Here is a 13,928-nt window from a genome sequence, read left to right as displayed (position 1 = left end):
CGAGTTAGTAAATGGCAACGGAAAATTAAGAGTTAGTCACTTGACGCTGCAGTTGCCCGCATTTAAAACCCAACTCAAATTGCAGAGAAAAGCTTAATTGTCTGCAGCCTGTGTTTCCACGTTGGAAATAAAAACTTAGTTTCAGCGCAGCCACAGAGAACAAAAACCGCACACTACATTGACAAAATTAAGAAAAAAGGGGTCGACAGATGCATTAGGTCTTTGGTTTAATTGGTGTTGTGAATAATTCTAAATTTACAGTATTTTCTACACAAAAACTGAGTCAGATTTTTAGTTTTAATAAAAGATACTAAGGTCAATATATCTTCAACATATTAGCAATTCACGATCTTTTTAGATAAGGGTCGGCTATGGAAATTTGGTATTTTTTTTAGTTTAAACACGGCTTTAAAAATGAGGTTATGAATTCAGTTGTTTAATATGTTGTTATATTATTAAAATTTATTGCTAATACATACGTATACTATCCTCAAACATATTTGGCGTTTATGACTTCACACCAATTTGACTCCGATTATAATTCAATAGGCCGTCACAACCGGATGTCTTAAACCCGCTCACCGATACCTACCTGAAAAGACCTTTTCGACGTGCCAGGGACGGTCGAGACGCGAAGGACCGGACTGAGAGTAATTTTGTTTGTTAAAATTTTCAAATTTCAAAATTTCCTTACAGAACATGATTTATACTTTGAAGAAAATTACACAAAGACACAATTATTAGAAGTGTTACACACGCGAAAATTTGAGAAACAATATAAAATAGATGCTATGGCGCGAGATCGTGGATTTAGGGTGATTAGACTTCCGCCGTACCATTGTATATTTAACCCCATCGAACTAATCTGGTCGCAAATGAAAAATAATATAAGAAGGAATAATACGGCACCAAAATTTAGTAGTGCAACAATTGACATAATTAGGGAAGAAGCTTTCAAAATAACTGCCGAAATGTGGGCCAATTGTGTACGACATTCCACAAAAGAAGAAGACCAGTACAGGGCACAGTTGATAACACCGTTAATTATTAATTTAGAAGAGTCGAGTGATGATGACAGTGACTATTTCGATCAATAAATAAGCAGTAGTAGTTAATAAGTAAATAGTTGTGCTGTAATAAAAAATGATTGAGTACAAAGTTACTTTGTTTTTACTTAAAATAAAAAACTCGAAAGGCGCAGTTGTCGGTAAATGCAAAACTCAGTCCTGCCCTGTGCTTTTATCAGAAAAGGTCTTTTCAGGTAAGTATCGGTGAGCGGGTTTAAGACATCCGGTTGTGACGGCCTATTGAATTATAATGGGAGTCAAATTGGTGTGAAGTCATAAACGCCAAATATGTTTGAGGATAGTATACCTTCTTTAGGTAGAAACTGTATTGTAGTATCACACAATAAAACTCAAAAAGTACTTTTCTTAGGATAAAAGTGAATTCAACAATTATGTTCTATTTATCTTCTATCTATTTCAATTTTAGGACTTTTAAATACTTCGACATTTAAATTTTTCAGTTTTTCGACTTTTCGAATTTTTGATTTTTTATTTATTCGATTTTTCAAAATATTGCAACTTTTTAAATCCTACATTTTTCGATTTTCCAGTTTTTGATTCGAATTTTTAAATTTTAGATTTTTTACTTTTTGTTGTTTTGATTTCTCAATTTTTCCTTTTTTTGCCTTCTCATTTTTAGATTTTTCAATTTTTCGGAATTAATTTTTCAGTTTTCAATATTCCGATTTTTCAATTTTCGATTTAATGGTTTTCTTTCAATTTTTCGCCTTCTCGTTTTTTGATTTCCCGGTTTTTCAATTTTCCGGAATTAATTTTTCAGTTTTTCGATATTTCGATTTTTTAGTTTTCGACTTATCGGGTTTTTTAAGTTTAAATCTCCCAATTTTTTGATCTTTAGCGATTTCGATATCTCAGTTTTTCGATTTTTCGACTCCTCGATTTATCGGTCTTTTGATGTTTTGATTTTGCGTTTTTCCAATTTTTCGATTTCCATTTCTCGATTTCTCAGTTTTTCTGTTTTTCGATTATTTGTCTTTTCGCTTATTCGAGTTTCCAATTTTTTGATTTTTCAATTTTTGGCGTTTCTAAATTTTCGGATTTTTCGTTTTCTCAATTGCTGGATGAATCGATTTTTTAATTTTCCGATTTTTAGAGTTTTCATCTTTATAATTTCTCGATTTCTCAATTTTTCGATTTCTCGAATTTTCAATGTTTAAGTTTTGTGATTTTTCAATTTTGGGATTTTTGAATATATATTTCGATTTTTAAATTATTAGATTTTTCGACTTCCTGTTTTTTTATTTTTTACTGTTTCGATTTTTCAAAATACTGCGAATTTTTAAATCTTACATTTTTCGATTTTTCAATTTCTTGATTTTTCGATTTGTTAACGTATTTGATTGCTGGATTTTTTTAAATTTTCAAATTTTATATTTTTCGCTTTTCTCTTGTTACGATTTCTCAATCTTTCGATTTTTTGCCTTCTCGTTTTCAGATTTTTTGAAATTAATAATTTTCAATGTTTAAGTTTTGGGATTTTTGAATATGTATTTCAATTTTTAGATTATTAGATTTTTCGACTTCCTGTTTTTTTTTTATTTTTTTTACTTATTCGATTTTTCAATCTTACATTTTTCGATTTTTCAGTTTTTTGATTTTTTGATTTATTGACGTTTTTGATTGGTCGAGTTTTTAAATTTTCAATTTTTCAAATTTTTAATTTTAGATTTTTCACTTCTTACTTGTTTGGACTTCTCAATCTTTCAATTTTTTGCCATCTCGTTTTTAGATTTTTCAATTTTTCAATTTTTTGGATTTAATTTTTTAGTTTTTCGATTTCCAGATTTCTCAGTTTCACAATAATTCATCTTTTCGATTTTCTGATTTTCCAATTTTCAGTTCAGTTTCAGTTTTGGGATTCATGTATTTAAATTTTTCGTTTTTTCAATTTTTCTATTTTTATTTTTGGTGTTTCTAAATTTTTGGATTTTTCGATTTTTCAATTTCTCGATTAATCTATTTTTTATTTTTTCGACTTTTCGATTTCTCGATTTTCCAATGTTTCGATTTCTCAAATTTTCAATGTTTTAGTTTTGGGATTTTTCGTTTTTGGGATTTTTCAACATGTATTTCGATTTTTAAATTATTAGATTTTTCGGCTTTCTGTTTATTTTATTTTTTACTTATTGGATTTTTCAAAATATTGCTACTTTTTAAATCTTAGATTTTTCGATTTTTTAGTTTTTTGATTTTTCGATTTGTTGATGTTTCGATTCCTGAGACTTTTGATTTTTTGCCTTCTTGTTTTTAGATTTTCCGATTTTTCAATTTTTCGGGGTTAATTTTTCTTTTTTTCGATATTTCGATTTTTCAGTTTTCGATTTATCGGGTTTTTTAAGTTTAAATCTTCTCATTTTTCGATCTCTAGCTATTTCGATATCTCAATTTTTCGATTTTTCGACTCCTCGAAAAATCTTTTGATGTTTCGATTTTGCGTTTTTCCAATTTTTCGATTTCCATTTCTCAATTTCTCAGTTTTTTGATTATTCGAGTTTCTAATTTTTTCATTTTTCAATTTTTTTGTCTAAATTTTTTGCTTTTCCGTTTTCTCAATTGCTCGTTTAATTGAATTTTTAATTTTCCGACTTTTGGATTTTCCATCTTTCCAATTTCTCGATTTCTCAATTTTTCGATTTCTCGAATTTTCAATGTTTGAGTTTTGGGTTTTTTCGATTCTAGGATTTTTGAATATATATTTCGATTTTTAAATTATTAGATTTTTCGACTTCCTGTTTTTTTTTATTTTTTACTGTTTCCATTTTTCAATTTTTAAATCTTACATTTTTCGACTTTTCAGTTTCTTGATTTTTCGATTTGTTAATGTTTTTGATTGCTCGATTTTTTAATTTTTCAATTTTTCAAATTTTTTATTTTAGATTTTTCACTTTTTTCTTGTTTCGATTTCTCAATCTTTCAATTTTTTGCTTTATCGTTTTTAGATTCTTCGATTTTTCAATTTTTTTGGAAATAATTTTTCAGTTTTTCGATTTCCCGATTTCTCAGTTTTTCGATAATTCATCTTTTCGATTTTTTGATTTTCCAATTTTCCAGCGTTTCAGTTTTGGGATTCATGTATTCAAATTTTTCGTTTTTTCAATTTGTCTATTTTTGGCGTTTCTAAATTTTTGGATTTTTCGATTTCTTAATTTCTCGATTTATCGATTTTTTAGTTTTTTGATTTTTCGATCTGTTTATGTTTCGATTTCTCAGTCTTTCGATTTTTTGCCTTCTCGTTTTTAGATTTTCCGATTTTTCAATTTTTCGGATTTAATTTTTCAGTTTTCGATTTGTCGAGTTTTTTAAGTTTAAATCTTCCCATTTTTCGATCTTTAGCTATTTCGAGATCTCAATTTTTCGATTTTTCGGTTCCTCGATTTGTCGGACTTTTGATGTTTCGATTTTGCGTTTTTCCAATTTTTCGATTTCCATTTGTCGATTTCTCAGTTTTTAGATTATTATTCGAGTTTCCAATTTTTCTATTTTTCAATTTTTCAGTTTTTGGCGTGTCTAAATTTTTTGATTTTTCGTTTTCTCAATTTCTCGGTTAATCGATTTTTTTTAATTTCCGATTTTTCGATTTCTTAATTTTTCGATTTGTCCGTTTAAGTTTTGGAATTTTTCAATTTTGGCATTTTTCAAAGTTTAAATTTCTGAATTTTTAACTTTTTTCAACTTTCTCTTTTTTTGATCTTTTTACTCGATTTTTCAAAGTTTTGTGAGTTTTTAAATTAAATTTAAACATCACATAAAAAAAAAGTGACGCTAGAAGCCGCCCCTAAGATTCTGTAAAATTCTTTCCAAGTAAAGAACTCCACTTAAAAATATTTTAAAAACAAAACACAAGAGACCCCGAAGATTTTTGTTTATAATAAAATAAACACTAGGCGCCTGCAAGACTTGAAGTAAAAATTTATTATTAGTACATGCTTAACTTCAATTGTTTATGTTTATATATCGAAAGAATGCGACAATTAACAGAGGAAACAGAGGAAGCCATTAAAATTATTAACAATGCAGCAAAACGTTCTAAATATTATTTTGAGTAAATCGATGTTATTATAACAATTTTTATTTTATCATTATTAAATATAGACGGCCACAACATTACTGTGTTCTAAAATTTTCGAGCCCCGGTGTTCTCCACAAAGCAGTGCTCGTATATTGGTATAAAATGTGATGATCTAAAAACGAGGAGGCGAAAAATCGAAGGAAAAGCGTTAAATCGAAAATTGAAAAATCGAATTCTCGAAAAACTAAAAAATTAATTCCGAAAAATTGAAAAATGGAAAAATTTAAAAACGAGAAGCAAAAAGATCGAAAGACTGAGAAATCGAAACATCAACAGAACGAAAATTCAAAAAACTGAAAATTCGAAAAATGTAAGATTTAAAAAGTCGCAATATTTTGAAAATTCGAATAAATAAAAAATCAAAAACACCAAAAGTCGAAAAATCGAAAAATTTAAAAGTCGAACTTTTTAAAAGTCCCCAAATTGAAATAGATAAAAGATAAATAGAAGATATTTCATTCCGAGGTTTCGTCTTGTTTTATTTTCGAATTGTCAATATTCAATATCTCACTGAGTCAGGTTGATAAAAAAACACTACTCGCCATTTAAAATCTACCCTTGATAAATTTAAATATTTATTTTTGTTAAAAAATAATGGTTTGTACGGATGTGGCGGTCACTTGTTCAAACTCCATGAATTCACTGAGTTGAAAATATTTAATGTGTCATACTACAACACAGTTTCTACGTGAAAAAGGCACTGTCTAATCAATTTCTGTAATCAAGCAAGGAAACTTTAGATGAATACTTGTTATAGTGGTCGAAAAGGAGAAGGACTGATAATAAAACCAAAACGAATAAGGAAAGTGCAGAAGGTAAGAAAACGAAAGAATATTAAAACTCGAAAGAAATATTGAAGAAAGTGAACCATGGAAAATAACAGTTGCTTATGCACCAAATGATAACGCAACGAAAAAAGAAAGACATTTTTTGGAACATTACAAAACGAACTAGCAAAAGAGTACGAAATACCATACTAACGCGAGATATGAATGTATAGGTAGGAAACAATAGCAGAGGAATGAGAACCAATAGACAAAAAATAAAAAATGAAATAGGATTAAGATTAATAGGTTTATGTATTGCACATGATCTGGTGATAGCAAAAACAAAATTCAAACACAAATATATTGTTGTGATGATCGGTGATTTAAAATCGGCGTGGGTAAAACCCAACAATTTATTTTTCAAATTTACACGATTAATTGTACAGCAGTTATGTATACAATAATTCCGACTGCAATGAATTTGACTAGACTCTGCTTCTGTCGTTGTCTGAACTTCACTGACTGCTCCCGAGGGTGGTTCCCAGTTAAACAGCCAAAGGTTGCAGTCACCGCTTCTAGGCTTGTTCTGGAGCACCCATAGACGTCGTACCGGGGCGGCGTAGGGCTTTATTTCGTAACAATACAGAGGTCCATAGCAGAAATGAGAAATCAGTCATAAATCACTAAATTGTAATTGCAGAAATGTGTAGAAAAATAAAAAATGCAAAAGTACAGAAATTTGTAGAAATAGGAAGTGACCACTCGTTGGTAAGAATAGAAATCTTAAGAGAACCAGAAAACACAAAACAATAAAAGAGGAAAAAAGACATTGAAAGAAAAAATAAGAAGAGACATGCTGAAAGAGGTGAAAGCAATATGCCAAACAAAAAAAAGAGAAACTTAGCTGTACTGTTTGTTACCATGCAGTTAAGACCACTATTTGGCAAGTGGCAAAACATTTGTTCCCCTAATATGGTTTTAAGAAAAAGTATGCAGCACATTTCATTATGTATCACATTAATTTCACTAAAAATAAAAGAACGTTTCATAATTTCTTTAAATGCGGTTGTATTCGTTTACAGAAAAGACCGAATGTTATCTAGAAATTTTAATAATCATTAAAAATAATGCAGCTGTATGTCTTTCGAGAAACCAAAGGAAAGACAATTATGTCAGGGCTGTAAGTAAATTGCAGCTAATTTAATTATAAAATGAATATTTTAAATTCCCTTTAAATTTTTAGTAGTATCGTTGTAAGATAAGCTTTGCTAACTAAGTTATCTGATTAAAATTCCAAACGACTGGATTAAATTTCAAACTAACTGCGTACTGCGACAGTTGCCATTATTTAATTTTTACTTTCCCCTTGACTTCTGTTTGTTAAAATGTAAATGAAAGGTAAGTATTAGGCGTAAATTTTCCTACAATTTTATTAAGCAGTACTTTGTAAAAATAAAACCTTATGAGAACGGAGGGTGTCTGAACCAAGATCTTTTAATTAAAATTCACAAATGTAGAAGCTCTATTTCTAATTTTTATTAAATCAGGTGTAACACAATGTACATGCTAATCCTTCCTTTGTGAAGTTTGTAGTGCAATATGTACTTATATATTTATGCTTTTGTATATATTATATATTATAATTTTAACGTTTTAAAATAAACGAAAAATATGTATAATCTCCTGTTTTTTTTCCTCTTTACATTCCTTCAAATATCCCATACATAAATACTCGATGTTAAACAACATGGGGAATTATTATGCAGTAAAATGGAAGGGCGGAATGTGTTTGCACATGCTCTTGAATTCTGGTAGATAGAGCGCATACAAATTTATCTCTCAACACACATTTCCATTCCTCTCTAGTTCAACGTACATAGTTCAGCTTCATATTTCAATTTGCCGATGTGTTCAGTAATGCCTGAAGCTGTCTACTAAATTTTACATTACTAAAAACTGTAACCGTATCTTTCAGGAATTTCTAGGTTTCTGAACTTGTTAAGACTGTAAAGTCACTGTATTACACTGAAATTGGTGATTGATAGTCTAAAAATAACCCCCAGGCTTGAAATCTAGTGGCTCAATTGACTTAATTATCCTCATGATGACTGCGCCATGAGAGCAGTTACAAGAACAAAGAGACTTAGATGGAGAGAGATCATCTGTGCCATATTTTACTGTTACCAACCCAATATTTGAAAATTTATTGTTTCGTACTTTACTAAATTTGTCTAGGTAGCAAAATATAGCCCGAGGTGGTTTTAGCAAGTTTGTGAATATTTCGGTTCACTATGGCGTTCTAGACTGTATTAAACAATTCTAAAAGTTGTTCAAAGTAAATACGTGCTGTTAGGAAAACAGAACATACTAGAATTATCTAATGACATATAAATGTAGAATCAGCAGCACAAACTTTTTACAGAAATCAAGTCAAAAGTGTGGATTGTGTCTTTAAAAAGTATTTTTACAATTGTTGACATTTTTCCAAATCTTGTTATAGGTGTAGAAATCCTTTTTTCTTTATCTATCACTGGTGCCTCCGCTGGGTGATTATTCTCTAAATTAAAATTAATAATAGATTACTTCAGATCGATCATGAGTCAAGAGCTGCTATTTAATTTAGAAATTCTTTCTACTGAATACGAAGCATGGATTGATTTTTCAGAGGTAACAGGAAAGTTTGCCGTATGAAACCAATATATGTCTGGCTGTACCGTTTTTTCCACTGGTAAAACCTAAGTGATTAGTGATTACTCAACTGTTCTTTTCATAATGAGTTGATTTGCAACTAAATACTTTAGGAAAACTATACTTATCGGGAAAATCTCTAAAGCCGACTTGTAAACAACCTAAAAATTACATTTCGGACGACAAAAAAAATTTGTGCGTAGGCAACGAAAAATTGATTGGAACGGATCATCTTCACGTTTTCATTTAATTTTTTTTCTGCAGTTCGTAATCATTTCATTTCGTAGTTGGTAGTTTAATACCGTAGCAATAAGCTCCGACACAATAACGCTTAGACCCCGAACTGGGAGTACAACGCTATTTTATTCCGTTTAATATCCAATCATCCAGACTCCACGCGTCGCTCCACTGTTAAAGGGTAATTCTTTATTTATTATCTTAAGCGAAAATTCCATCGCTTTAACTAAACGCCAGAGATAATTGTGTATAAAATCCGATAAATTCCCGAAAGTAGCGTTCTAAATGAACGCAGCATTTAATGAGGTTGGAGTTCATTGTCAAGCCTTGTTTGTACAGCATGCAGCAAATTAAATTGCATCACACAATAAAGCGCTCATCTCGACAGCCATGTGGTCAATTAGAATCATAATAAGCACCAGTTCAAAGCAAGATGTCTCCGTTATTGGTCGGTTGTTTCCTCGTGGCGTCATTTCCAGGCGCCGATTTCACATTTTGGCCTAATCTTCCCTTATTCGACGACTTCTCCGAGACTGTTTACCCCCGAATCTACGAAAAAACAATCCGCAGACGTCGCGACATATCCAGCAATGTTTACGTGCAGGAGTCGAACAAATTGAAAATGATTGAGGTGGGAGATTGGACCTTAGAACTTAATCCTGAAAGTAATTTGGTCGTTGCTCCAACCCTCTGGGCCGAATGGGTCTCTGGTAATGGGGATGTAACCCTGAAGGCGATCCAGGAATGTGATTATAAATTAGGGGTAGTTACTAGCCTTGAGACGTCATCAAGGGTTGCGGTGGCGTTGTGTGGACGGTCTGTAACCGGATATATTAGTGTGGGTGATGTGGTGTTTTTCCTCGAACCCAAAAATGGGGCCAACAGCAGCGAAGAGGAGCATCGACTATACAGGCAAGGAATTCTGCTTAACTAATCAATTGTTTCCCGGAGTTGCTGTAATGCACTGGAAGCTAGATTCAATTAAGTATTGCAAGCTTTGAGGCGAATTCAGTTCAATGTGTTGAATACAGAAAGACAACTCACAGTATACAGGGTGTTGAATCTGACTGAACTAAATAAGTCGAGTTAATTTCATTTCTGTACATCAAGGCAACCACTATGAAGTATCGATTTAATTTAAAATTATTAATTGATGATTGAGTGGGTTCCAGCTAATGAACTAATGGAATATGATTTATAATCTATAACATACACTCAGCAAAACGTAATTCCACACACAGATTGCACATAATCTCTCAAAGATGGATATTTGAGTTCAGTCAGATACACAAAAGGGTTCGATACTTGGGTGAAGTGCAGAAGTTAAATTCAAAGGTCAACTCCTGACTTTATTTACTTACAGAAAATTCCCTGTTCCCACAGTCTTCGTTTTATTGGTTCAAACGTAATGTCCACTAATTCACTAAAGAGAATATAAAGGATGATCAAATTTAACCCTCCTTTTGTCTTCCTGGTCAGCAAATAACAGCGTTGGCACAATTTTACAAGCTATTAGTTCTTTTTAGCTAAATTAAACATTTTATCTATCTACTGTTAGCTTCTGTTTAGTGTCTACAAACTACCTAAAAAAGAATTTTTGACGTTATTAAATTAATGTACACGTTTTTTTTGGGGCCACTCGTCAGGTCACAATAAATCTAAAAATGAACGTCTATAAGTGTTCATTAATTGCCCACCACTTCCGTATTTGTGGAGCTAATGGACGGCAAAATTCATTTTCCTAGTGCCCGACCGGAAGCGAAAATTTAATGGGAGATGCGATATTTCGATACAACAAAAATATGAAGCCATAAATTGTGTCACTGTTGGTGTTGGGTAGCTTTAATACAATGCTAAATGTATACATATACTGCAATTTATTGTTGTAATATTGAGCAAAATTAATTATTCCTTTAATTAAGTGTAATGAAAATTACATACATGCAGAGAACTTAATTGTCTACTCTACCTCATTTGAAGTTTCATAAGCATACAATATACGAAAATTGAACATACATTTCAGGAACTGACCACTAGAAAGCTGAGCTTTATTAAGCGTAATTAATTAAGGCTAACAGACTAATTCGCATTAAATTATTACGCTAATGAATAACTGTTAATTATGATTATTTCTGATTAACTGAACTTAATAATAATTGATCGTGTAGTATTTATGTGTAATGAAGTGCAACAACATATTTTCATGATTAATTAATTATTATAATCAAATGAGCTTAAGTTAGCCCTTAAGTACGATTAATTATATTGATAATTACACTAATTATTAAATATAACAAAACATTGTTCTGTCAAAAATGACAAAAGTAAAAATATAAAAGTTTCACTTACGAATTAAATTGCTTCCGATTAATTAGAAACGAATCATTTGCATTTAATAATTATAATAATAATATAAATTTTTCAAAAATTGTTAAGTCAGGTCTAATGGGTCTTTAGCTCTGATTTTTAACTTTTATGTCTGTATTTTCTTCTAAAGCTTTGAGTTTTCTAATCTGTAGCAGTTCCAATTTGTCTAATAGTTTTCGCATTAAGTGACAAAAATTTTTAAAAATGCCCGCCAAAATTTGCATCGTTATGTGATAAACAAAATTCCAAAAATTTGGAATAACGTGGCAACGTCGTATCGAGATTGCAAAAATAACCTATAGTTCTGTTATAAAGTGTAAGAATAGTCAAGGACCACACCCTTGGTGACTCACCTTGTATAATATACTGAGAAAGCAATAAAAAACTGGTCAAAGAAAGCCATAGGTTTTTGAAGATTTGTCTTTGATTGAATTTTCGTCTTGTCAGATTACCGTTAATTCGAAAGTTGACTTGAAAATGCAACGATCAGAGACAAATTTTCAAAAATCCACGGCTGCCCTTGATCGTGTTTTTTATTGCTTTCTCGGTGTATAAGTGTCGATACCTGAAGATCTGTGAAATACGACAATATCAACTTGACAAATATTTTGGTTTTTTGTCAAATTTTTAATTTTCTGAGAGTTATACAGGTTGATGAAAAGATGGAGCACTAAATCAGATAAGAACTGTTTATTCAGTAAAAAAAAAATATTTTAGAAAGTTCTTGAACTCAAATGTTGAAGACATCGATCTTCAAAATATTAAGTAAAGTAAATTTATTTTTTCGATATTTCAGCATATTTTAATTCACTACTTTGCACTTGAAAGGCCCAGAGTTCGATCTCCAACATTTCTCCAACTTTTTAGTTCCTGTAGTAAGCTAAGGAAGTATTGTAATCGAGTCCATCGGGCGACTGATTGCTTTCAAATTTTCTCGGTGGGTTATGACCCCTAGAGTACGAAAAAGTAGGTCTTCCGTTTCCGTCTGTCTGTCTGTCTGTCTGTCTGTCAATCGCCTGTGTCGATTTTTTTAGACAGATAATCTCCGAAACTACCAGATAATGTGGCGTCAGTTCAAAATTCGTTTTTTTTTAATTGTATAAAATAACATAGTCCTACACATGTAGTTTATGACGCCGTGTTGAGTTTTTACCAGAAACTTCCAGATTTTTGGGGAAAAAAAATTAAAATTATAAAACAACATTTTGCAATTTCATTTTGAATCTGTAAAACCGAATTATGATAAATTTTTAATCAAAATACATTATTATCCTCTCCAAAAAATTAATGACGTCAGCTCAAAATTTTGCCAAATAAATCCGACCTAAAATGTAGAAAATATGATGAGTTTGTACTTGGAACTTATCATTCCATTCATATTTTTTGGATTTGCTTATACAGGGTGTCTTAAAAAAATTAATGGCTCAGACAATTTATTTTATTGTTTAAATCAAGAATCGCAAAACTGACTGCTTTGAAATCTTGCAGATGTTTTAAAGTCATTGTAAGCAAGGTTGTAGTTACGGGGAGGCTAGGAGATGCTGAGATCTAGACAAGTTATAATTAACCAATTGTGAATTACTATATCGAAAATCAAAATAAAATATAGTATAACTTATATTATCAACATTTTCGAAATGTTCCAAGCGAAATTCGAATTTTTTGAAATTTTTAAAAATTGCGATCTTTCAATGGATGATTCTGGAAAAATGGTTGGAGTTATCGAAGAAATGAGGCCGGAAGTGACTTCTGTGGCCCGAAAGCTACCAGAAAATGTAACTGGTTAAATTTCAAAAATCGTCAAAAATGGGTCGAAATTTGGAATGTGAAAAATTTCATTTTTGAAAGTTGTCTAAAAATTCTCAAAATATTCAGGGATATAGATCTCAACGTTCTGATTCCAAAAATATAGCGTGTTTGAGGTCACGGAGCAAAACTTTCGTAATATTCCCTGTGAAATTCGAGTTTTTTGAAATTTTTCAAAATTGCGATATTTCAAGGGGCGATTCTGGAAAAACGGTCTGACAACGAATGAAAAATTCATCACGATTGAGATCGAGACGGATAGGTGGTGCTTCTTTTTTGGTTTTCTTTTTTAATTAATAGATTTAGTTTTTAGAGAAATAAGGATTTTACAATTAAGCCCCGCCCCTCGAGCTTACGACGAATAAAAAAATCATCAGAATTGAGATAGGGTGGGTGGGTGGGGCTTATGTTTTGCCTTTTTTCTTAATATAAGTAGTCGTCTTTCCAGAACAAGAAACTTGAAAAATTCATCACAATTGAGAACTGAAATTGGGGCGGGTATGTGTGGGGCCAAATTTTTAGCTTCATTTTTTTTTTAATTTACATAGTATTCTTTGACATAGTATTCTTTGAATAACACGATATCCGAAAACATGTTTTTAATTTCTCCTAGAGAAATAAGAATTTTGCAGTTTCTTGGCTCATGACGAATAAAAAAAAATCATCACAATGGAGATAGGGTGGGTGGGCGGGGTTTATATTTTGCCTTTTATTCTTAATATACATAGGCATTTTTTCACAAAAAGAAACTTAAAACATGTTTAAAATGGTGCATTTTTGCAAGGAAATATGGATTTTACAATTATGGGGCGGAGCCTAATTGCAAAATCGATGTTATTTATACACATTTTCTATTTTAAACATGTTTTAAGTTTCTTGTTTTGAAATGAAGTCTACACATTAAAA

The 13,928-nt window shown here is 31.0% G+C and overlaps 1 protein-coding gene across 1 annotated transcript in view; it reads left to right on the top strand.

The window, feature by feature from the left end:
- The first annotated feature begins 9,276 nt into the window (after positions 1 to 9,276).
- Positions 9,277 to 13,928, top strand: part of LOC135128545 (A disintegrin and metalloproteinase with thrombospondin motifs 3-like) — a 59,470-nt gene continuing 54,818 nt past the window's right edge. The window contains exon 1 of the mRNA XM_064055408.1: positions 9,277 to 9,761. Within this exon, the coding sequence (XP_063911478.1) occupies positions 9,283 to 9,761 (479 nt within the window). The 5' untranslated portion in view covers positions 9,277 to 9,282. The remainder of the gene's footprint in view (positions 9,762 to 13,928) is intronic.

This window comes from Zophobas morio, unplaced genomic scaffold (assembly GCF_036711695.1).
Source record: "Zophobas morio isolate AGI-343-1 ecotype UQ-CSIRO unplaced genomic scaffold, CSIRO_AGI_Zmor_V1 ptg000014l, whole genome shotgun sequence".
NCBI lineage: Eukaryota > Metazoa > Arthropoda > Insecta > Coleoptera > Tenebrionidae > Zophobas > Zophobas morio.
Note: the sequence above shows the minus strand (reverse complement) of the source record. Positions and strands in the feature narration are given on the sequence as shown.